The sequence below is a fragment of the Artemia franciscana genome, chromosome 16 (genome assembly GCF_032884065.1).
Source record: "Artemia franciscana chromosome 16, ASM3288406v1, whole genome shotgun sequence".
NCBI classification, from domain to species: Eukaryota; Metazoa; Arthropoda; class Branchiopoda; order Anostraca; family Artemiidae; genus Artemia; species Artemia franciscana.
The window spans coordinates 3553265-3575873 of NC_088878.1; the positions used below are offsets into that span (position 1 = coordinate 3553265).

At 36.0% G+C, this 22609-nt stretch overlaps 2 protein-coding genes across 6 annotated transcripts in view; one reads left to right on the forward strand and one right to left on the reverse strand.

The window, feature by feature from the left end:
• LOC136036908 (cadherin EGF LAG seven-pass G-type receptor 2-like) overlaps positions 1-2536 on the forward strand; it is a 183977-nt gene extending 181441 nt beyond the window's left edge. For all 3 annotated transcript variants that reach the window (XM_065719284.1, XM_065719285.1, XM_065719282.1), the window contains exon 20: positions 2388-2536. The gene's annotated coding sequence lies outside the window, so the exon portion shown is untranslated. The remainder of the gene's footprint in view (positions 1-2387) is intronic.
• Positions 2537-14374: 11838 nt separating this feature from the next.
• Positions 14375-22609, reverse strand: part of LOC136036917 (tetratricopeptide repeat protein 14 homolog) — a 116042-nt gene continuing 107807 nt past the window's right edge. For all 3 annotated transcript variants that reach the window (XM_065719295.1, XM_065719297.1, XM_065719296.1), the window contains 2 exons: positions 20199-20266; positions 14375-14549 (listed from right to left, as the gene is read on the reverse strand). In XM_065719295.1, coding sequence (XP_065575367.1) covers positions 14482-14549; positions 20199-20266 — 136 coding nt within the window. In that variant the 3' untranslated portion in view covers positions 14375-14481. The remainder of the gene's footprint in view (positions 14550-20198; positions 20267-22609) is intronic.

The following is a 22609-nucleotide window of genomic DNA, read 5'->3' on the forward strand; positions in this document are numbered from 1 at the left end:
AGATCCTCTTACGGTAATCCACAGGAATATATAAAATGCCTGCCGAACCTACTAAACTTTTACCAAGTTTAATATTTCTCAGAAACTTGGATCGGAAGATTAATCGGTAAAAAAGTTGCCAAACCAAAGACAAAACTATTTTAATAATATTCTCAAAGCGTACATTCGTGCTCGAAACCAAAGTACGTCATATAAACAGTTTGTTTTGAATCAAAATGAGGAACAAAATATGTAGAATTAAATGCGTTGCTGAGCAGCATGATTCATTTTGTTATATTTAACTTTAAAACACTTCTTTTGTCTTTTTGTATTCTATGCATTCCGAAACCAACGGACCAATGGGGATGAAACTTAGTATGTATAATCCTTTCTGATAAGAGAGCGGCAAGAGAAAGTTCAAGGGTCTGCTGGAGTGGGAGGAGGGGACAAATTTGAGTATTGTTGTTCTTGACTTGAAATTTAAATCAGATCAACTTACATGGAATAGAAAAAGAGATATTATTATTTCGTACTTTCTTGATAAAAAATGTACTTTAATTCTTTATCTTTTTGTCTCAAAGTGCCACCAAACAACCAAAATTTTTTTTGTGTTTGCTGCCCAATAACAGAAAAATTTAATTTGTTTGACATTTTAAATAAGAAATTGCCAGAAACTATGGAAATTTTAGGATTTTAGGGGTATTGGTCTCCAAGCCCTTCCCCTACTCTGTTATATCCCTGCCCTAAGGTTTATAGAACTAGGGAAAATTCGTCTCAGTTGCTATTTGTTTTAAATAAAAGGCTGAGGTACTTTATTTTAGTAAACGGTACAAAAATAAGTGAAGCATAATATAAAAAAAAAACAAATGAAGTATAATAGATTAAGACACTACAAGGAAATTATTTATTAAACCAAAGAATGGAAGACCCCATTAAAAAAAGCTTCAAGGAGTGGTACACACGTGCACCAAGAATTATCTAGTGATATAACCAAATTATGAGTAATCAAATCAGGTGGTGATTAAACTTAAAAGTCATAAAAATTTCAATTAGTCAGGTTACCTCATGTTGTAATGTCAAATTTTGAGCAAAGTCAATGAACACAAAACTAATTGCTTCTTTTGTATGAAAAGCAAATTCTATGTATGACAATTTTTTACGAGTAATATTTTTGTTTCTCTGAGATGGAGTGGTTACCAAGTATGTTGTGTATGCAGTAGGTCTCCGGTTCGTTCCCAGTTGGAGTCTCTTTTTCAATTTCATTTACATTCCAGTTTTGCGACAAGAAACGACGGCAAAGAGTAGAAGTGGGACAGAAGGACAGTTTCTTGGAAGGGGGGGGGGATTAGTTAGAGTGGAGTGACATTAGGAAGCACTAACCCTTATAGAGACTTGCGGGCGATCTCAAGCACTTTTGGCTTGTCTTGCGATAAATTCTGTCAGGTAGTCTTTAACCTAGAAGTTTATGTCCCAGTTATACCTCGTCTTTCTTGCCTCGTTTGAAGTAGATACAGGTTAAGGTTGAATTATAATTTATATTTACATAGTTTGATAGTGTAGTTAAAGAGAAAAAGAGATGCTACTGTTTTATACTTTCATGTTAAAAAACGTGCTTTAATTCTAATGATTTGTTTTCTGAGATCACATTTTCTGAGCCAACCATTTTGCTTATTTTTAGCGTATGTCAGAAAGGGTGTCCAAACAACCCACCTTTTGACTCGTTGTATTTACCCGATGTTTTAATGTTAAATTTTGAGTCAGTAAAAAGAAAACAAAGCTGATTTGTTCTTTTGTATGGGAAGTTTTTGAATCTCAACATTTTTATACAAGTAGACTATCTGTTTCTCTGTGCTGCAGTGGTTACTAGGTCTGTTGAGTTCAGTAGGTCTCCAGTTTGCTCCCAATCGGAGTTGTTTTTTTAAGGCCTAGATATAAGTTTCGCGGCAAAAAATTGTGAGAAATGGCAGGAGAGGGCCAAGAGGGGGGAGTAATTAATATGGAGTGACACCAGAAAGCACTGACCATTATAAAACTCACAAGCGATGCCAAGCAATTTCAGCTTGTTGCGTAGTAAATTATATCAGGTAGTCTGTGAATTAGAGATTTGTAGTGTAATAGAAATCCAGTCATGATCTGTCTGTCCTGCCTCATTTGAAATGACACAGGTATATGAATGAATTTCATCGTATAAAGACCCCTCAGAAGACTCCTCGGAGCACAATGAATCCTTTTCAAAAAACTGATACAGCTGGTTTTGGGTAACACGATAATATGTTATTGAAACGTACATAAGCGGTGTGATCATCTTAAGGCAGGAATTTGTCCTTATTATTTTTTTTTAGTAATTATAAATTTTATTATACTGTAACATACTTTACTCCATTTTAAAATAATTTCTTTCTTTTCAGGAAGTAACCAGATAGAAAACGTTCCTGCAAAGATTTAAAACCAGTGCAATCACCTGATTTTTCGCCTATTATTGCCTTTTAAAGAAAACAATATTTTATTTTTATTTCTACTGTTAAATATATTTGGAAAGAAACAAGTTCCTACAATATTTTTCCCTCCATGTATATGTCAGAGATAGTACAACAAATTAGCCTTCTAAAATAAATTAGTTCCAGGAAATGCCTAAAGACAAATAATTTCGAGGCCAGTGTATACATCATATTTCGTCAAAGCATATCATTACGTATCGTCAAAATATATACCTGAATACATCTTATATCTCATATATCGTCAAAACCAAACTGTCGATGCAACGAGATAAACTGTTTTGTACGCTTCGTAAATGAATGAAGATTCATATTTCTACCACTTTTTAGACAAATCATTCCCAAAAATTTGAAGAGGGGGGAGGGGGATAGACATAGGCGAACTAGTTCTTGTCTTAATTGCTCTATAGGCTTGTTGGCTTGTTTTGATTAGAAAATAGCGGTAATATGGATTTTTCATTCTTGGATAATTACCTGAATAAGGCAAATTGTGCTAATAACGCTAAAATAAGATATTACTTTTTTCTTCTTTGTATTTTTGTTCATCTTAGGCTCAGAATAGTTTTTAGTTCGGAAGGAAGGAAGGTGTGGTCCCTTCTAAATGTCATATGTACGGACGAGGAGACTAATAAAGGAGGAGAATGCGAGGTCTATTTTAATTGTCTACTATATACTGGTAAGGAGAGGATATCCCGTTCCCTTCAATTCATCTTATCCAGGGATTACAAAGCAAAATCTGCTCTCCCCATCTTATGCATAAGCTTATAAAGGTGTAGAGCCAGCGTTAGTCATGTTGCATCAATTACAACCCGGCTTCACTAAAAACCGAAAACGGGTTTTTGAAACATATATATATATATATATATATATATATATATATATATATATATATATATATATATATATATATATATATATATATATATATATATATATATATATATATATATATATATATATATATATATATATATATATATATATATATATATATATATATATAAATATATATATATATATAAACAGCTATATATTTTTCGGGAAAATTGGTATCTTGGATATTTTCGCGTAAAAAAAACGTTCTAGATACTTCCCGGGATAGGTAGTTAATCGGTAGTTAATCATAACTTCCCGGGAGGTAGTTACCCTTCTGAAATTTCAGCTTTACTTGTTAGTAAAGCTTTACTTTTTTCTGAAATTTCAGAAGTTTACTTTTAGCATCAATTACAGCACCCCTATATACCCTAGTATCTTGTATTGGTTTTGTCATTCTTCGGTTTACAATAAGATAATAAATAAGGTTTGCTGTCTTACCATCATGTGAATGCCATGTCAACTTATGGGCCATTTTATGATCAAACACTGTGTTGGTTATAACTAAATTGTTATGCCTACAAAATTGCAAATTGTTATGCTTACAGTCATTACAGACTTTAATGACTACAATGAATGCTTTTTCAACATCAATGGGACAAAGAATAAAGTGTTAAGCTTTGATGAGAAACTAGCTAATCATGGTGTTGTTCTCTTACAAGAACACCTGCTCCAAAGCTGCAGTGTAAACTTTCTAAGGCGAAGTTCACAACATGCTGTTTTCAGCACGAATGCCCGTCGTACCCGAGGCAGGCCTTCTGACGGTCTTGTCTGTATAATTAAGCGATCTTTGCCTAGCTATTTGTCGCCTAGCTGCTACCAATCCTCTGAAAACTATCTTGCAATCTGGCTTGCAGACGTGATCCTAATCAACGCCTATTTGCCCCATGATACATAATCTGTTTCTTCCTCTCCAGTTATGCGAATGCCTGCAACAAATTAAAGACTCTCATATCTAGTATTGAGCGTCTGGGATACAAGTGGGTGCTTATAGGCGACCTAAACCGTGACATTACCGTTTCCTCGACACGTAAGGAAGCGCTTTTTCAGTGTCTACACTCAGCATTTAAGGTCCTAACAAAAGACCTCAGTTTTACATATATCCACTGTAGTGGTTCTTTCTCAAATTTGGACCACTGTATCTGCTCTCCTTCATTAAAAACTTCAGCAGTACATGTCGATGAAGAGGAGAGAGATTATGATTTTACCTCTGTATTTCGATATTACGGTTACTTCTGACGTATAATCAGGCCAACCATCACTGTCGCATAAGTGGTTTTAAAAACGTGATTGGTCTAGTGCGAACATCCATCTTTACCTTGCTAAACTTGGAGCTCTACTGTACAGCGTACGTGTCCCTTTCCATCTTCTTTGCACAAACGGGTACCCCACTATTGACAATGCTCGTGCTGATTTGAATCGCTATTATCGTGACATTGTCTCATGTATAAAGCAATCTGAAGATGTGGCCGTCCCACTGAACCGTATCAGGCGGAATACCCAAAAACCAATCTGGAAGTTTGATCCTATGCTGAACAAGTCAAGAATAAGGCCAAATTCTGGTTAAAAATCTGGTCTGCCTGTGGTCGACCTTCTCGGGGTATTGTGTTTGATCTAAAACAAAAGACAAAAGTCGAATTTAAGCGCCATCTTCGCGCTGTTCGTTACTCCGTTGAAAATTTTCGTAAAGTAAAAGTGAGTGGCGAAAAGTGATGAATTCTGCCAATTTCCTGGATACAACTTCTAGTGATATTATACCTCGTCCATCTTGGACAAAAAATTATTCAAAATATTTTGGAAAGTTAATTATGCAGTGCATAAGCGTTTCTCACGTTTGCTCGAAAAAAATTTGCCGTCACGTTATTGTTAGACATGTGATTCCAGTAGAGAAGTTGGCTATTGTTAAAGGTATTAAGGGTTTAAAATCAAAATCTTTGGGTCTTGATGAGATTAGTGTTTCGAATCTTGTTCCTAATTCATTTCAGCTGGTATCTCATCTTCAACTGTTTTTTCAAATGTGTTTTAGTAGTTCGTGTGTGCCCGATTCGTTCTTATGCGGTAGTGTCACGCCACTTCTAAAAAAAGGAGAAGACCTGGTTTCTTGCAGTTTTTATAGGCCCATAACGGTAGCATGTACTCTTCGCAAGCTTTTTGAATACCTCCTACTACCTTATATCACTAAGCTTACTCTGAATGATGGTAATCAATTTGGTTTTAGATCTGGGCTAGGCTGTCAGCATGCTCACCGTGCTTTGACTTCTTTGTTAAAAGATGCCCATGGCACTCTACACGTACCTCATTTCGCAACCCTAGACCTGTCCAAAGCATTTGACAGTGTTTGTCATACTCAAGCATGGACGGCGTTATGCCAGAGAGGAGTAAATCCGTCGGTAATTCACGTGCTTCGTTTTTAGTCCTCCCATTCTTATCTTCGCCTTAAGTCATCAAATAATTCTTATTTTGGTCATATCCCTATTCGTTGCGGAGTAAGACAAGGGGGAGTTCTTTTTCCGTGTATTTTCAATGCTTGTATTGAAGATGTGTTATTAAAAATATCGACTACCTGCCTACTAGGTCCATCTGATAATTCATATCTGGCTTATGCGATGGCCTTCTTCTGATTAGTCAGACTGAGTCTGATATTGCCCATTCAGTAAAGTCAGTAACTTCTGCTTTCCGCGATATCGGCCTGTACCTAAATATTGACAAGGGACAGTTTCTTGTTTTCAACGGTAATAATTGTTCAGAACCACTATACTGCGGTGGTTTTAGTATTCCCAGTGTTAAATCGTTTCGTTGGCTTGGTATAACAGTTTGCGATTCTATGAATGCTCTCCGGTCTTGTGCTGTCAAAGATATTAGTGATAAGCTGAGGCTCGGTTACTCTAAGATTGTGACAAATCTTGGACACTATAGGAGAGGAGCGCAAACTCGGATACAATACCCTGGAGGGATTGTAGAAAAAGTAGAGTGAAGTAACTAGTATTTGTACAAAAAATATAATTTAAATGCACAGCATGGGTAATCTACAGTAAAGAAAATTTGTTTCAAAATGACACACATGACAACGTGCAGTGGTACAAAACTATTCGTCATTGTCCACGCGCAAAGGCGGAGCGATGAAGAAATGTGCGATATTGATGTGTAATGTAAGCCTGAAAAGTAAGGTAAGTGTCAGGTAGGAATTTTCTATAATGTAGAATATCTATGCTGTGTTTAAATAGATGAGACGTTTATGTAAAATACAGGAAGGTGGTCAGGATCGTCAAAGAGAAAAAAGACATAACTGGGTCACGACACAAAGTTTTACGAACAGACTGTACATGTTGAGCCTAATTGAATGATTAATTTCATTATTACAAGCCCTCAAGTAATTAGTTGAAAAAATACGCCTTAACATTCCATGCTATGTTACAATTTTCTTAACCCAAGAATAAAAAATAGAACGGGAAAAATATTACACAATTTGACTAGCCCAAATTAATTTTAAGCCTATTTACCCTCAACGTAGCGTCATATGATTTGTCTTCAACTACGCATAGCATTCCGGGCAGAAGGCAGAGAATCAGGAGACCAGTACCTGTGCTACGCGGACCATTGATCAGCATACAAAAAGATTATATTTTTTTTTATTTACCGTCAACAAAGAATGTAGCCTATTAAGATTTTTTTCATGGATGTCAGGAGTAACTCTTCTGTCTTTGCAATGCTCATAGCTAAAGGGTCAGTTTATCATTTTTTCATCTTAAAGAGGAGCCTTGTGCATTCTGTTTGTTAAAATGCATTAGTGGTTGGTGCGCTGGATTCGGGATCCCTTGTCTGATAGGACGCGGGTTCGAATCCCAGTGTACCCAATTCTTCAGTTTGGGACGGGGGTCATTGGCGTGACTCTGTAAGATTAGCCAGAGTCGACCCAGCTCTAAATGGGTACCTGGAGAAATCTGGGGAAGGTAAACAGGAAGGGTGTGCGAAAGCACAGGATGGCTGGCCCCCAACCCCCCATTGCACTTCCTGGCTGAAGGGCCAAGAAACGGAGATCAGCACCGCCGGTAAGGACTGTAAAGTCTAATGCCGTATCCTTTACCTTTTTTTTTTTTACCTTGTGCATTCTGTTTGTTAAAATGCATTAGCATAGCATAATCAAATCAAAGAAGGATGGAGTTTTCCATTCCATAACCTTGCACAAAGCAAGATAGAGCTCATGTGGTGTCGTGCAGATGAAAGCCGTAAAACACTTCTCACCATGCAGTTAATATTTTCTTGTCTTGCAATATTCTTTATGGTTTTATCCAGCAATCTGATTCTGTATTATTGTTTTGTTTTTGGAAGTGGTTCCGATTTGACAATAGAACTTTCCTTTAGCTGATTGATCCAATTTTGTTTTCACGACAAATATTTATCATTAAAATTAATCGAAATAGTAGCTACCATTCCTGAATCAGCTTCAAATTGCGATTCTTCACCGCTCTACTTTTTTTTATAAACAATTTTTAAATTTTCAGTTAATATGGGCTAGGATTAGTTCTTTACCATGTTGCCTCTAAGGGGACAACCCTGATTTTTGGTTTTAATCCGAACAATTGCGTGAAGCTATAGGGGAAATTACAGTTACTTCTGAAAAGGAGATAGATCTCATTCAATCTTAGTATCCAAACAGCATCGGTGCTACCTTTGGTTGCGTCACTCAGCTACAAGAAGATGATGCCCCCTTAATTGATTCTCAAGTATTAAAAGCACCGACATACCACATACACCCCTTGCCTCCTCGTGGCGAGGGTATATTTGATTTGCTTCTCCCCGCTGCTAAGAGACCTGTGTCACCTTGATTAACTCTCAAATATCAAAAAACACCCTTAAGCCTGCAAAATCTCCTGCCTTCCATATCAGCTTTCCCCGCAGGCTTATATCTCAGCCTCGGAGCTAATTTACATCTCGAATAACATGTAGTTGAAACAGTGGCAAGGGTGCATTCGATTCGCGTCTCCTTGCTGCCAAGAATATTGTGTCCCCTTGATTGACCGTTGAATATTAAATAAAACCCAAAAGCTTCCTACACCTCCTACCACCACACCTGCGTTCCCTATATCTCAGCCTTGGAGCTAAGATTCCACCAAGAGAATATTTACAGTCCAAGTGTAACTCGGAAAGCGTAGAATTGAAGCAGTGGCCAGACCAAATTTGATATACGTTTCTCTGCTGCCAAGAATATCGTGCCACTTTGATTCATGCTTAAATAACAAATCTGACCCAGAATCATTAACCCATGAGTCATGAATCATTAAATATCACGCAGAACATTTAAAGAAAGGGAACAAATTGGCACTACTATTTTATTCGATAATAAAAAGATGTTTGAAAGAAACATTTTATTCACCAAAAACAATAAAAATAACTTTACAAGCTGCAAATGATTACGTTGTCAAAATAAATTACGAAACACAGAATTTCTACAACACAAAAGGAGCTTGGCAATCCAAAACAAAAACGCATATTGCACAAAAACTAAAACTGGTCAAAAGGCTGTTCAATGTGTAAATAAATACACAAAAACTGGTTCTCAGCTACAGCACATAGTACCAGCAGCTGTTGTGGCGTCTCGGTATTATATAAAAGGATAGTACACACTTGAGTTCCAAATTAAGAAGGATCACAAAGTAAACGTCTAGTAATTTCTTGAAATTGACGATGGGAAGAGTCTATAGCAGCATATGAGAAAATAAGGTAAATTTCAGACCACAAAAAATATACATGAGACTAAAAACAAGTAAAAACGAAGATATATTGCTTATCTGTACTGTACTGCACAGATCCATGGGTACCAATTCATGATACTGTAGGGGGAGAGGGAGGGGGAGTTTTTTTTATGAAGATGCAAAAAAGCATGGGTAATTTTTTTGCCTATTTTGTTCAACGAAAATACGTATTTTTAAAAATATAAAGCAGCAAGGGGGATTGGTAAAAAATCAACAGGGCAATTACCCCCCCCCCCAAACTTGGCGCCCCTAAGATCACCCGGTAGGAAAAACTTCATTTGATTATATTTTTGGTGTGTTAATCATTGCATTCTAGGCTTAACTCGGAGCAACTCTTGATTGTACTATAGGACTAAAACTATCTCTTGAGACAAGATTTAAAGACCCCATGAACGAGTAAAATTGCGTAATTGAATGAACTCTTACCCGCTCTCTTATTTTGCAACCTGCTTAGAGCGGGCGGTTTATCAATGTAGAAAATTTCAACCGACCAACACGTGACGAAAGGCGTATATAATGAATTTGAGAAGAACAGAATTAGAAACATATTATTTGAATATAATCCTTATAATAAAGTTGGTTAAAAAAAAACAACTTCATATTGTTTCAAATATAGACAATTTGTTTTCTAAAAGCATTGTGGCATCTTCGTGGTAGCCTTACAGTTTATTATTTCTCTAACGGTTACCAGAAGCTTATGAATGGCGTCAAAATAGCACAAATGTCACTGTGCTATTTTGTGGTCGAATGGCTATTGTTTCATAGTCTTGTATGAGTAGGAAAAAATAACTCACTAACACCTGAAAGGTAAGTCAGAAACAAAAATTGTGTTTTGAGTATAAAAAATGTGCTCTATCACATTTTAATACAGACCATTCAAATTCTAAGGACATTCGAGGATAATCAAACAGTTAAGAAAATTATTTAGCACTCGAAAGCCAAAATCCACCTATTTTAAGAATACACTACTGGAATCCAAAGTTGAAAAACATACAATTTAGCCATCAACTAGATGATTTCCCACACAAATAAGGTACCATCCCAAATTCACAGCAAAACTCACTCATCCATAAGGGCCGCAAAACCAACCCTTAATTCTTTAAAGTCTTGTTAGAAGTCCTTCGCAGTACAATGAAACCCTATGATTGGTATTTTGCGAAATTATCACCCTTCCCAAAATACTACTTGATAATAGAAAGGTGTAGGAAAGATACTTAATAGTCACAACAAAGTAACTTTTGCAAGCTATAGATTTTTCAATTCGTTTTAAAATGAGTATATACGTCTTTCACCATGTCTGAGTTGCTAGAAATATTCTATGCCGACAAGCCCCGTTTCTAAGAAAATAATTAAGCACTCAAAGCCAGAAATTTTTTGTTTTCACATTTAACACTTTAGTTTAGCACTGCACACAAATATAAAAATCCATGCAACAAATAAATGAAAAATTGTTATTGAAACCCTAGAGAAACAGAGAGAATACTTGTAACAAATCTTGTGACTCAAAACTATTATTCTTTTTACTGCCTTATATTTAAAGGCAGAAGTACTTACCTTACCCAATTTAATTTTTCATTTCATATTTGTCTATCCAGAAAATAATGAACAACGTCGCTGGTTCGTAAATATACATACAAGTAAATTATAAGTTTTATGAAGAAAAAAAGTCCTATTAAATATACAATAAATTTTCGGAGCATAACTGCAAAACTGAACGAGTCCCCCCCACCCCCGATGTAAAATTAGAAAGTAAAGTGTTAAATTGTGGCGGTGTTGCGTTGGCTTGCAAAAATACATTACAAATCTAATAAAAACACACTTTTTGCCATTGGGATAGTAATTTCTATTTTCTCCAAGTTGCAACATTTAGCTACGGGAGCTAAATAACTCAACTCCATTGCTAATGGGAGCTGACTCATTCGTAGAAATGAATGAGTGTGTTCCTCATTTTCTCCCTCTCTCGAAATTACCCTTACTAGTTTAAAAAATATATATATATATATATATATATATATATATATATATATATATATATATATATATATATATATATATCCTGTTGTAGCACAGTGGATTGGTGCTCTGCTTGGCAATACGGGGCCCAGGGTTCGATCCCCGCCGCAGCAAGGTTGGGCGACAAGCTTGCTAATTGTTCCTGTAAAAACACCCAGCAACTGAAACGTCGATTCGACGCCCTATGCGCCAGTAATGGCTCTGGAGGATCTTTATCCTTTATCCTATATATATATATATATATATATATATATATATATATATATATATATATATATATATATATATTAATATTCGCATAGGCCTACATTATTTTTTATATTAAATAAAATTAAATTATACTGTCTCCAAATAAGCTATAGCTTCGAACTAGAGGAAAAATATTTAACATAATTTTTTTTTTTCAAATTAAACTGTTAGTATGCTAACGTACCTAATTTCAATCTTTATAGCTCAATCATTTTGTTGCTGCTAAATTTGTTTTTGGTAGCAATTTTCTTTTTAATCCATTTTTTTGCTATATTATGATATAATATAATTTGAATTCTTTTTTACATACGCTTGATTTTCTATGTTTTGAGCATCAAGAGTGTTTACAGTGTATTTTAGCCAAATCTTACCGCTAAAATAGTTTTTCAAAATATTTAACATTTAATAGCCAAAATATTTTTGTCGGTCATTTTTTGGCTATTAATCTTTTTTTTTTAGGAGACCTCTTTCAGTGTAACCACATGTCTGGTGCAAGACACCATAGCCATATAAGTAAAAATGTGCCGAAGATGCCAATTTTCCGACAAAAACTTATTTTGAAATCACGCTGACAAAAAAAAACTGAAAGCACAACCACCTCAAGAAGAGCCCAAATGGCGCAAATGCGCTAGTGCTTTCTAGTATAAAATTACTGCTAAATTAGCTTTGAATAAATCAATATTCAATAATTAAACATTTTTGTCTATCATCTTTTGGTATGAATCCTTATTCTTAGGAAATTCTATTCAGTTTAACCATACGTCTGGTGTGGCACAGCCCTACAAATGAAAATGAGCCGAAGATATATTTTTTTTTCAGAAGAAAACGTCTAAAAAATTATGCTGATTTGAAGAACTGAAAGGACGACGTCCTAAACAAGCGCCCAAATGGCGCAAGTACATTTCATTTGGCAACACCGATCTCTATATGAGCGTACAGGTTTATGAGTCAAACAAGGACTTTGGAACTAAAATGCTGAGGAAAACAGTAAAAAGTGGGCTTGACCAAATGGAATACAAATCAGTCATATGATACATTCTGACTAAGATCACTAAATGTGTGCAGCGTTTTCATTTTGGAGAGCCATGCTGACTAAAAATTATCTTCACAGTGATATAATTATTTCGATAGAGCGCAAATTTATTTTTAGATCGAACAAATGCTATGGAGGATCATCCAAGGTAATGACGAATCAAAAAAAAGGATGTTGTAAAGAAATCACTTGTGGAGGGTAGCTTGGGATTCACAGGCGGATCTAGGGAAAAATCTTGCGAGGGGGGGGGGCAATGTGACAAGGGCACCAATGAGCAAAATCTTGAGGGGGGAAAATGTAACAAAGGTGCCAATAATTGACTAAATTGACGAATTAATCAAAAAAAAAGTGAAAAAAGATAAAAACAGGGAGAAAAATCTTGGGAGACCCAGGGTCACCCGGCTCTCCCTTGGATCCGCCAGTGTCGGGAATCACAGAATCAAAAAATGAAGACAAGTGCACACTTTGGCATAAATCACAAATTCACAGTCTACTTTCAAATATTGAATGACTGTCCCTCATTAGGAGAGGGGCTTGATCCTTATTAGGGAAAATTCTAACGCTGTTTCGATAAACAAATTATTTAAGTCTAATCTGAGACCCGTGGCGTTTTCAAAGGGCCCAAGTCCACTTCTACAAATTTTACAGGGGAGCAAAATGAAAATAAAAAGGCAAAATGAAAAAATCTTTCTCACAAATCAGAATATAAGGGACTTGAAACCTTAAAGACTGATTCCTACTTGGCTTTTCGATCAGACTTAGCTGGAAATCTACCAAATTGCTGAACTTTTCATTACTTAGAAGATAAGGGACTTAAGCTCTTTTGGAACAATTTCTAACTCAGTCAAAATAAAAGATAGAGCCGATTTGAATATACCAATCGATAGGTCTTTTCGAGCTCTTTCGAACACATGTTAAATTCGTAAGTCCACTTGGAAAGAAGTGGACTTAAGCCTTTTTTTTTCAAAACGCCACGAAGTCGACATAGTTCATTTTTTCAAACAAGAGGAAATTAAATCTCTGTTTTCACCAAGAGGAGTAAGGGGGGAGGGGACTGGCACCAAGGCTTTTAGGGACATTTCAATCGGGCAAGGTCAAGGTTGGTAAGTATGATTTGTAAACACTGAGCCAGCTTCTAAAACCAAGGTCAAAAAACAGTTTGACTGAGAGTAAAAATTTATATTATAAAAATGGGATGGGTGGGGTTGGTGTCGAAGGAGTCTGTTTTTGCAGTTATTATTGACAAGTAATTAGTGCATTCTTGGACACCAGAGTTCTTAGGTCTTATGAAGACGGAAACTCCCGCCAGCAAGGATATTGGTAAATAACTGTCGATGAAGCTGCTTGTTTTCACTTCATAAAAGATGAAGACTGGACAACAGCAACGATAATGTTTATAAGAGTGAAATACCTAAGTAAAGTAGAAAATAAATAGAAATACCTGCATATGACATTTTTAGTGAAATTTGTCGCTGATGTCCCGTTTTCTTTAGGTATGTATGATTAAAAGTAAAATATTCCTTGTCGCTGGGTACATAATTTTTATACCGATTTAGCTAAAAAGTTTGTATGATTTCTTTTATAAGCTTTGTTGTATTTAGTATAATTCTAGTTTAGGCATTATATAGCAGAAACAATATATTTCTTGTTCCTCGGCGGCGGATTTTTTTTATACTGATTTAATTTTTCTTTCGATTATAAGTGTTGTTTTTTTTCTACGAGATCAGTGTTTTAGGCGTGAATAATTTTGGTGAAGGCGCTTGGCAAGAAAAATAAAATAATTCTAGTTCCCGGGTGACAGAATTTCTCTCATTATTTAATTCATTTTCTGTTCAAAACATAATATATTTTTTATGAAATCTATTCACGTTAGGTATGTATTATTTCAGCTGAGAAGACGGGAGGCGAAAAAAAAAGTTCTTGGGCGGGTTGTCTATATTTATTTGAATCCCTCTCCACTAAAAATGTTTACAACCTGGTTTATGAACTTCAAATTAATCTTTAATACGATATGAACTTTGAAAACGATTTTAAAATTAAATAATGTTGCATCAACATAGCCAATCATTAATGTGGCTATGCTGACTCATTTCCAATCTTTCTCTTCAGGAGCAAACATGTCGATTTGAGATTTTTCACCATCTAGTCCTCGATCTGAAAAAATACTTGTTTAAATACCAAATATATAAAATAGTAAATATAAAATAGTAAATACAAAACGCTACAAAGAAAGTAAGCGGACAAAAGAAAATAATAAAATGGGAAAATACAATCATGGTGTCCCGACAGATCATTCTTGGCCAATCCTTGACTTTTTTTCCTACTTTTTTTTCCATCTAACTTCGCTTAGTTGTAGAAAAATAACCAAAAGTCAAATACAACAAAAATCAAACTAATTTTTGGCAACTAACCCAACAATCGATCAAATTCTTTTCTCGTTTCTGATACCCCTTTCTCCTCTTCTCGTTCCTATGCACAAATTTCAACATTGTTTTAGCCAATTCCAATTCAGAGGAACTCATACTATTAAGCTTTCAAACTTTCGAACCCAGCTGATTTCTGCCCCTCATTTTTTTTTGAAATTTTTCAATTGTCGGTTTCTCTACTTGAATGTCTCCATATTTGACAATTGCTTCCTCTTTTTCCCACAATCCTTGGTGCAAATTTTTGCTTTTTCGTCTCCACTTCTAGTCTACTGCCAAACACAATTTGATCCAGATAGAACAAGATCCGCGTTCATTAGAAATATAAGACATCATACTACTACTACTAAAAACTCACCGCATCACCAAGCCGCCTGAGGACAACGCAGCTACGCACGCTCCTCCTCCACGCCAATCTATTCAAGCCTCCATCTTTACACCCTCATTGGAAGTTCCCATTTCCCTTAAATCTTTCTTTATGACGTCCTTCGACCCCAACTGCAGACGATATATTTTATTGTACATGTTCTCATTCGATTGATTTGGATTGACTTCTGCAATAAATATCGACTTCTGCGCATAAATCTGCTTCTACCTTTAAGCAGCTGAGATGCAGACGAGCTTGTTGCGTTTTCACATCAGCGCCACTATGCAGAGTACTTCCTGTTATGTCCCTTTATTCCTCACCGTCATCACTGGTTGATGATGCATAACTAATTAATTATCACAACAGTTAGGTATTAATGCATCCATCCCTAATTAATTTTGTGTGAAAAATATTAAAATTATCTTTCTCTAAACTAATGAATTTTCAGAAATTTTGCCAAAAATTGCCGGAAATTACAAGCATCGTTCGCAATCGCTATTTGAGTATTCCAACACTAATCAGTTATTTTCGAAAACGAAGGGATAACTATTATCTCTAAGTTCAGCAGTTTAAGTTCAAGGCATGTAACATTTAGCTTCAGGGAGAAAAAATTATAACAAAATCTTGCTTTGCTTCGCAAACCCTCATAGGTTTTTTTCCAGCACAAGTGTTGTTTAGTTTATTTATTTATTTGTGAATGTGAAATAAAAATCTTAATCCGTTCACTGTGCCACAGGAAAACCCTTGAAACTAACAAAAATATAGTTAGCTTAACCTGATCGATAAATATACCAAGTAATTTCTATCTATAAAAGGACAAACTACAGTTTATTGAGCTTTGAAGCGCAAAAATAACTAATAAGTTACAACATCCGCTTTGGGACACAATTCACTGACTCAAATTTTTAAATGAATGCAAAAAAGAATAAAAATAATTGCAATAGGCACTATTAAATTCCGGGTGAATTTGGAAAATTCATGACGAAACATTTTTCGTATGGTTGTTTAAGCACAAAAATAAATCGACTATTAAAACTGCCAGCTGGAAGGAAAGGGTACAAATGCTACTGATAACAACTCACACCAGGACCAAGCCACCTGAAGCCAAGACATCTTCACACGCTTCTCCTCCATCCAGATCTATTCAGAGCTTCTCTTTACCCGCTTCAATTGAAGTATTTCCTTTAAATCGTTTCTTTTGACCTCTGCACGTCCCATTCAGGGATGTGTAAGGGATAAGTAAGGGTTGAAATATTCGCACTTTTTGATAAATTTACATTAGCTTATATAAATATTTAGAGGAGAAAAAAAAATAACAGTTTGCACTATGGTCATGCTTTTTGTAACTTAACCACCAAGGATAATGAAAATGAAAGCCGACTGTTAAGCGGAAACTTGCACAAATATATATATATATATATATATATATATATATATATATATATATATATATATATATATATATATATATATATATATATATATATATATATATATATATATATATATATATATATATATATATATATATATATAAATAAATAAATATATATTTAAAAATTAGGAAAAGCTAAGGCTCAGGGTGTTTTTTCACAGTTAAAAAAAAGTTTGAAAGAATAGGAAGACAAGTCTGCAAACCAAGATTAAAATGTTAGAAGGTATAGTGATGACAGTGGTCAAATATAGCTCTGAAGCATGGGCGCTCCGAGTAACGGATGAAGATTTACTAGATGTTTTTCAGAGAAATTGCCTACTGATTATTCTGGGTACCCGGCTGACTGACCGTATTTCAAACAGTAGCAGGAGTCGGTCGCAACAATGCTCCCGAAAAAAGTGACTGCCAAGAGGCACTCAGAGAACAGGTAGATGAACTACACAAGTATTATTTACTGCCTTATGGTCATTATTGCCCTCTAAAAGCCCGTGACGTCATGACAAAAAAGGCTGGAAGTCTTGATTCATATTCGATTAATTAATTTACTCATAAAAAAAGAGAACTTAACATAATTAGCGTCATCACTTCTTAGGCTTTTTTGAAACACAATCGATCAGTTTGGATTTCCTCTTCAAAACAAGTACTTTCACAGATTCAGCATCATTTACCCTTTCCCTTTCTTTGGAACAAGCTTTTAGTGCTGTTTCCAGCATGCTTTGAGCCAGACTAATGTCCAAAAAGTCAATCTCTTCTACTGCTGTCTTCAGACCTTCTCCTGCTTCTTTTAGAAGAGTAACACCGATTTCATCCTTCTGTTTAGTCATCTCTTCTTTTTTGTAAAATGTCTGACTCTCGATCCACTAATCTCTGCTTCCTCTGGACTCAGTCCTGGACTGCCAGTGCTTTTTAGTTTCAAGCTTTTCTATTTCAAATTCACCCAAAGCTACTCCATAGCTTTAGCTGATTTGATCAAACACAGCAGCTTCTTTGTGATCGGCACACGCTCCAGTTTGTTGTCATAATTGCACCTAGCATTAGGAACAAAAGCTTTAGCGTTTAGGGTCCGCTCCTTTGCACGGGCTTGTATGTTAGTCACTAACAGACCTGAATGAAAAAATCCTCGCTCCACGTCTACACTTCCATGGCAGAGCGAAGGAGCTTCTCTAACTACTCGCCTGAAATTTCACTTCACCACCTGGTGTCCAATTCTAGGATCTTTTGCCAACAGCTATCGATTCACATACTGTTCGTGGGTTGTGACCCAGGGTCAAATTATAATAATAACCATTCTCCCTCAACTTTATCTATGTTCGTCTCAAACACATCGGCTGGCAATCCGGCTGGGGAAGACTGAAGCAGCTAAGGCTTCGGAAGAACTTATTGTTCACATGACATTTTGCGAAAAAATATTGCACAGCAGCTTTGACGCGCTTCCTATCTATCTGAGTCACTTTTGAAGAAGCAGGAGCTGTTAGGATTTGCTCATTGCTCAAAGGTTGCTCTAGATATAGTTCAGAAGCACTGTCTATGCTTTCAAACCCCACGGCAAGGTGATGGTTGACATTATCGGCACGTACAATAAGAACTGTGCATAAGCAACGCAACTCATGATTCAGCACGCAAATCAAAGGCTCTTGTCGTTGAAACACTTCAGTGAATACAGTAAAGGTATTTGTAGAACTCCCAACAAACTCGATTTCAGCTTTCACTGTTTGCTTTCTTAACCAACTGATACTTTTCAGATTTGAAATGAAGTGCTTTAAACTCATTTTCTTTGGTACGAATTCCAGAAAATATTCAGTCAGAGCAGGCCCTTACTCGATCAAGCGGTTTGCAGCTTCTCCTATGGTATGCCACCTAGAGGGGACGTGTTTTACGAACTTATGTCGTGGAGCCTTAACTTTTAGCTGACACTGGTTAAAATAGTTACAACAAGCATGCCATCCGCTGAAGAAATAGTAAACAGCAATCATCATATCAGACCCCCCCCCCCCCCGAGTTCCTGTAATCCTTTTTGGAGCGCATTATGCACTGTTTGGATGTTGGAGATACATATATAATAATAATAATGATAAAACTTAATCACCCACCATCTACAAAATAGATTATAATGGAGCATTACAAAAAGAAAAAAAGAAAAAGAAACCAGCTTCCAAAAATAAAAAGATACGGCACTCAAATAAATGCAGGTAAGAAACGTCCTCTATCCTATTTAACTTTTAGCACTGAATTACTTAGAATGCTAGACCTTCGTTTGGATGGCTCTGTAAGAACATATTTTCCAAAACGGGAATTCCTATAGCATTTGGGTATGTACAGTAAAAATTTTCTCATATTTATAGTAGCACTTTTTGACGTTTTCAATGTCTCTCACTGACAGCATGTGGGATACACCGGCGAGGTAGGTTATGTGTGGTAGGCAAACTGAACGATAAATCGAGGCAAGAGATTTCCTGGAGTAGTGTCCGCGATTCGGCACTACAGATACATAAGCACATTTAATGGCGGTAGTAGTTTGCTTAAAAATCGCTTGTCTAGTTGGAATGATCGTTTCTGCAGTCATAATACCAAGATATTTCAGCTCCGATACCGTAGGAATAATATGATTTCCGACTGACAGAATCACTTTGCGTTAAAGCTAAAAAAATTCACACTTATCAGTACTGAAGACGGCCCTTGAACAAAGAGCCGAAACCTTCAATGAATTGAATTCCACTGTCTTGAAAAATTTCCCTATTGTTTATAAGTTATGTTTGTTTGATATATCAATAGTGCAGATGCACAGAGGCGACTTAATTCTTTCCGAGTCCAGAAGTGCGTTAGCCGGAAGGCAATAAGCCTCTGAGCAGCCGAGAAATTTCTGGAATCCAAAAAGTTTGTCCCCCATAGTGTCCGGTATCAAGCTCAGAGAAGATGCAAATATTCAAACACTTTGTTCAAGATGTACGAGTCGGCTATGGATCTATAAGATTTGCATTCGTTTGGATTTTTTCCTTTTTTGGTGATAGATGTGACGACCCCTTTCAGGGAAGTGTTAGGGACAAAACCCCTGGTGATTCACATCTGGAAGATAGGCTGAAGTCAGTCGGAAGATAGTCGCTGTCTAGTCGGTTGAAAAAACTTTTTTTTATATATTTAATTTACTCCATTGAACCACCATCTTCCGCTTTTTGGCGGCGGTAGAATTCTAATTTAGTGTAGTTCCTCCTTATATTTATACAAAATTCTCACCCACCCCTTTGGCTTTGATCCAGCTTTTACATACATTTATACAAGCTTGTCTAGCGAAAAACATCATAAAAGTGTGGTTACCCCCCCCCCCCCCCGAATCTAAGTTCTTTCTTACATCTATATGAATCAGTCAAGAAGAAAAATTATTACCTTTTTTCATCAATAAAAAAATTTATGCATATTAAATAATAGCCTAAAATGTATAGAATACATAAAACCTGTTGAGAGAAAAAATTAATAGCAAGAGGGCAAGGTAAAACTTTTCATTCCTAAGCTACCCGTCCTATTGCGAATCACAAGACGTTTATTTTTATAAAGATACATCAAGACACAGTGAAATTTCTTACTTTTTCCAGGTGATTCCTTTCCCTTCTCAGTTGCACTTTTTGACCAATGAAACCTATCCCCAATTGGCCTTAAAAAGAAAAATAATTAGTCAAAACAGCTATGTTAAGCGTAAAAAATGTATCACAAATTTTTGGCTCTAAAATAGTATATTATCCGGGTAGATCGATTATTTTCATAAAAACAGAGTGGCTGGAAGCCAATGCAGACTTGGCTTACGTTTTCAAAACTTTGTCAATGTTTTATTTAACCGAAAAATATAATGCCATGCGAACAGTTTTGAAAACGGTGGAACAAGCAGTACTCTACGGGCGAACGGCCAAATATCATATTTCTGGCAAAACGACACAACTGGTGTGTTGTGTGTATTTGTGGCAAAACACATTTTGGTAAATGGAAAAATGGAAAAAAAGCAGCAGTCAACAGGCAAACGGCCAAACACGGCTGTATTTGTGGCAAAACATGCTTTGGCAAATGGCCAAAACGGTGAAACAAGTAGCAGTCTACTGGCAAAAGGCCAAGTAAATTTATGGACACATGAAGACATGCTAAAATCAGGAACAAATGTGAGATAGGATTTATCGCTTTCACCAATATTTGAGCAACGTGCCAAGATTAATGCTCATGAGGTAAAGAGATAAAAGCACGCTAGGGTTAACGAGGTAAAAGTATGTTCTTAAACACCATTGGAGCTACCATACTTTGTGACACTTGACAAAACAGGGCATTCAATTCATAGGAGCCAGTAAAAAATCACCTCATCAAGTGGTTCACCAAAAAAGCCAAGTCCTTTTGCAAACGAGGGATTACGCAGTTCAATGAAAGTTGGGAAAGGTTATAGGGTAAAATGTTTCTTCGAGGTCAAGAGCTTTCATTGTTTCACCAGCATTTCCGGGTTGTGTCTTGTTGCTGCAACACTGTTCAAGGTTTACGTCAACTTATAGTAGCGTATGGCCTACTTTACTCTGACCATTTATCAATTTACTATGATGTGTTTCAGGGAACCTCGTTAGATTTTATTTCTTGCAATGATAAACAGCCTTGGAGTTGATTTCTCCAATAAATGGGGATTTGTTGGATCTTATTTTTTTGTCAAAATACTCATGGATTGGTCAATGTGGAAATGATTCTGGCTAGGCTAATTTTTCTGCATTTTCCTTTTTTTAGTTATTCTGTTTTAATCATTTGTTTGCCCTTTGTGTTATACTTCATAGTGGTTTGGGTAGAATAAAATTACTGAAACGAGTTATGTCACCGATTAATCTTTAGATAACTTGAAGCTCTAAATGAACGTCTCCTTCAATGTTTTACCAACACGTACCAGAGGGGGGGGGGGATAAAACGGTAACCTTACAAAAAATACTTACCAGAACATATCTAGGCATTTGTCTTTCATAGGCTGCATCACGGGGTCTCTCAAGTTAAACATGTCATTTTTTAATACACTTTTTTCTTTCAAACACAACTTGTATTAAACATTTCCCGTTACCAAACATTTAACTTAGCTTGAAATAGAGCTCTTACCTTAATACTACTAAAAATGACAACTAATGTCAGTACTAAACTGGCTGAGCCTAAGACAACTGCACACAGTCATGACACCAATTTGTTGACTTACTCTCTTTACTCTTATCAATGAAGTTCCTCTTCCCTCTAAACTCTTTTTATGACGTCTTGCCACAAGATTTGACAACGTCCTATTTCTCGCTTGGCCCCAATTGGGTTACCGAATCCAAAGATTTTTACAGTAACTAAACCAGGAATATGCAATGCAATTAAAGAGAGACCCCTTTTAGAGCTAGAGGAACTTAAATCTAAAGTTCCGCACTTTGGATAAGGACCTTCATTCTGGATTTACCGTATGCTTCTTCCCTTTCTTTTTTAAATAAAAAGCAAACTCTCGACTATCCACGAAATTGCGTGGTAATCGCGGACAAGATATCTCCTTAGATGCCCGAAATAAAAAAAGACCAAAAATCAACGCATAGTTACATTTAACACCTTTTATTTACGTTAAATAACAGTATTATCATCATTCACATTTTTATGTTTTTATTTAGTTTTATTGGAAAAATTGTATAACCTTAACCTAATTATGTAACCTTAACAAAACTAGGTCGCATAGTACGTAATGTAGTCAGGCACATACCCAGATTTTTTTTCGGATATGGCTGGAAGGGGGTTATAATAAAAGAAAATTAGGTGGGAGGGGGGGGGGGATATATAACAAAGCAAAATTTATGCGACTACTTGAATATGAAGCCTTCAAAATTCAATAAATATAGTATTTAAGGGGCAGGGGGTTGCAGATCCCTAGACCTCCAACTCCCCACGCCCTTGTATGCATCCTTGAGGGTTGTTATGGTGCATGTCAATCATATTAGTTTCTTTAAATAATTCATTTTCTTAGAGG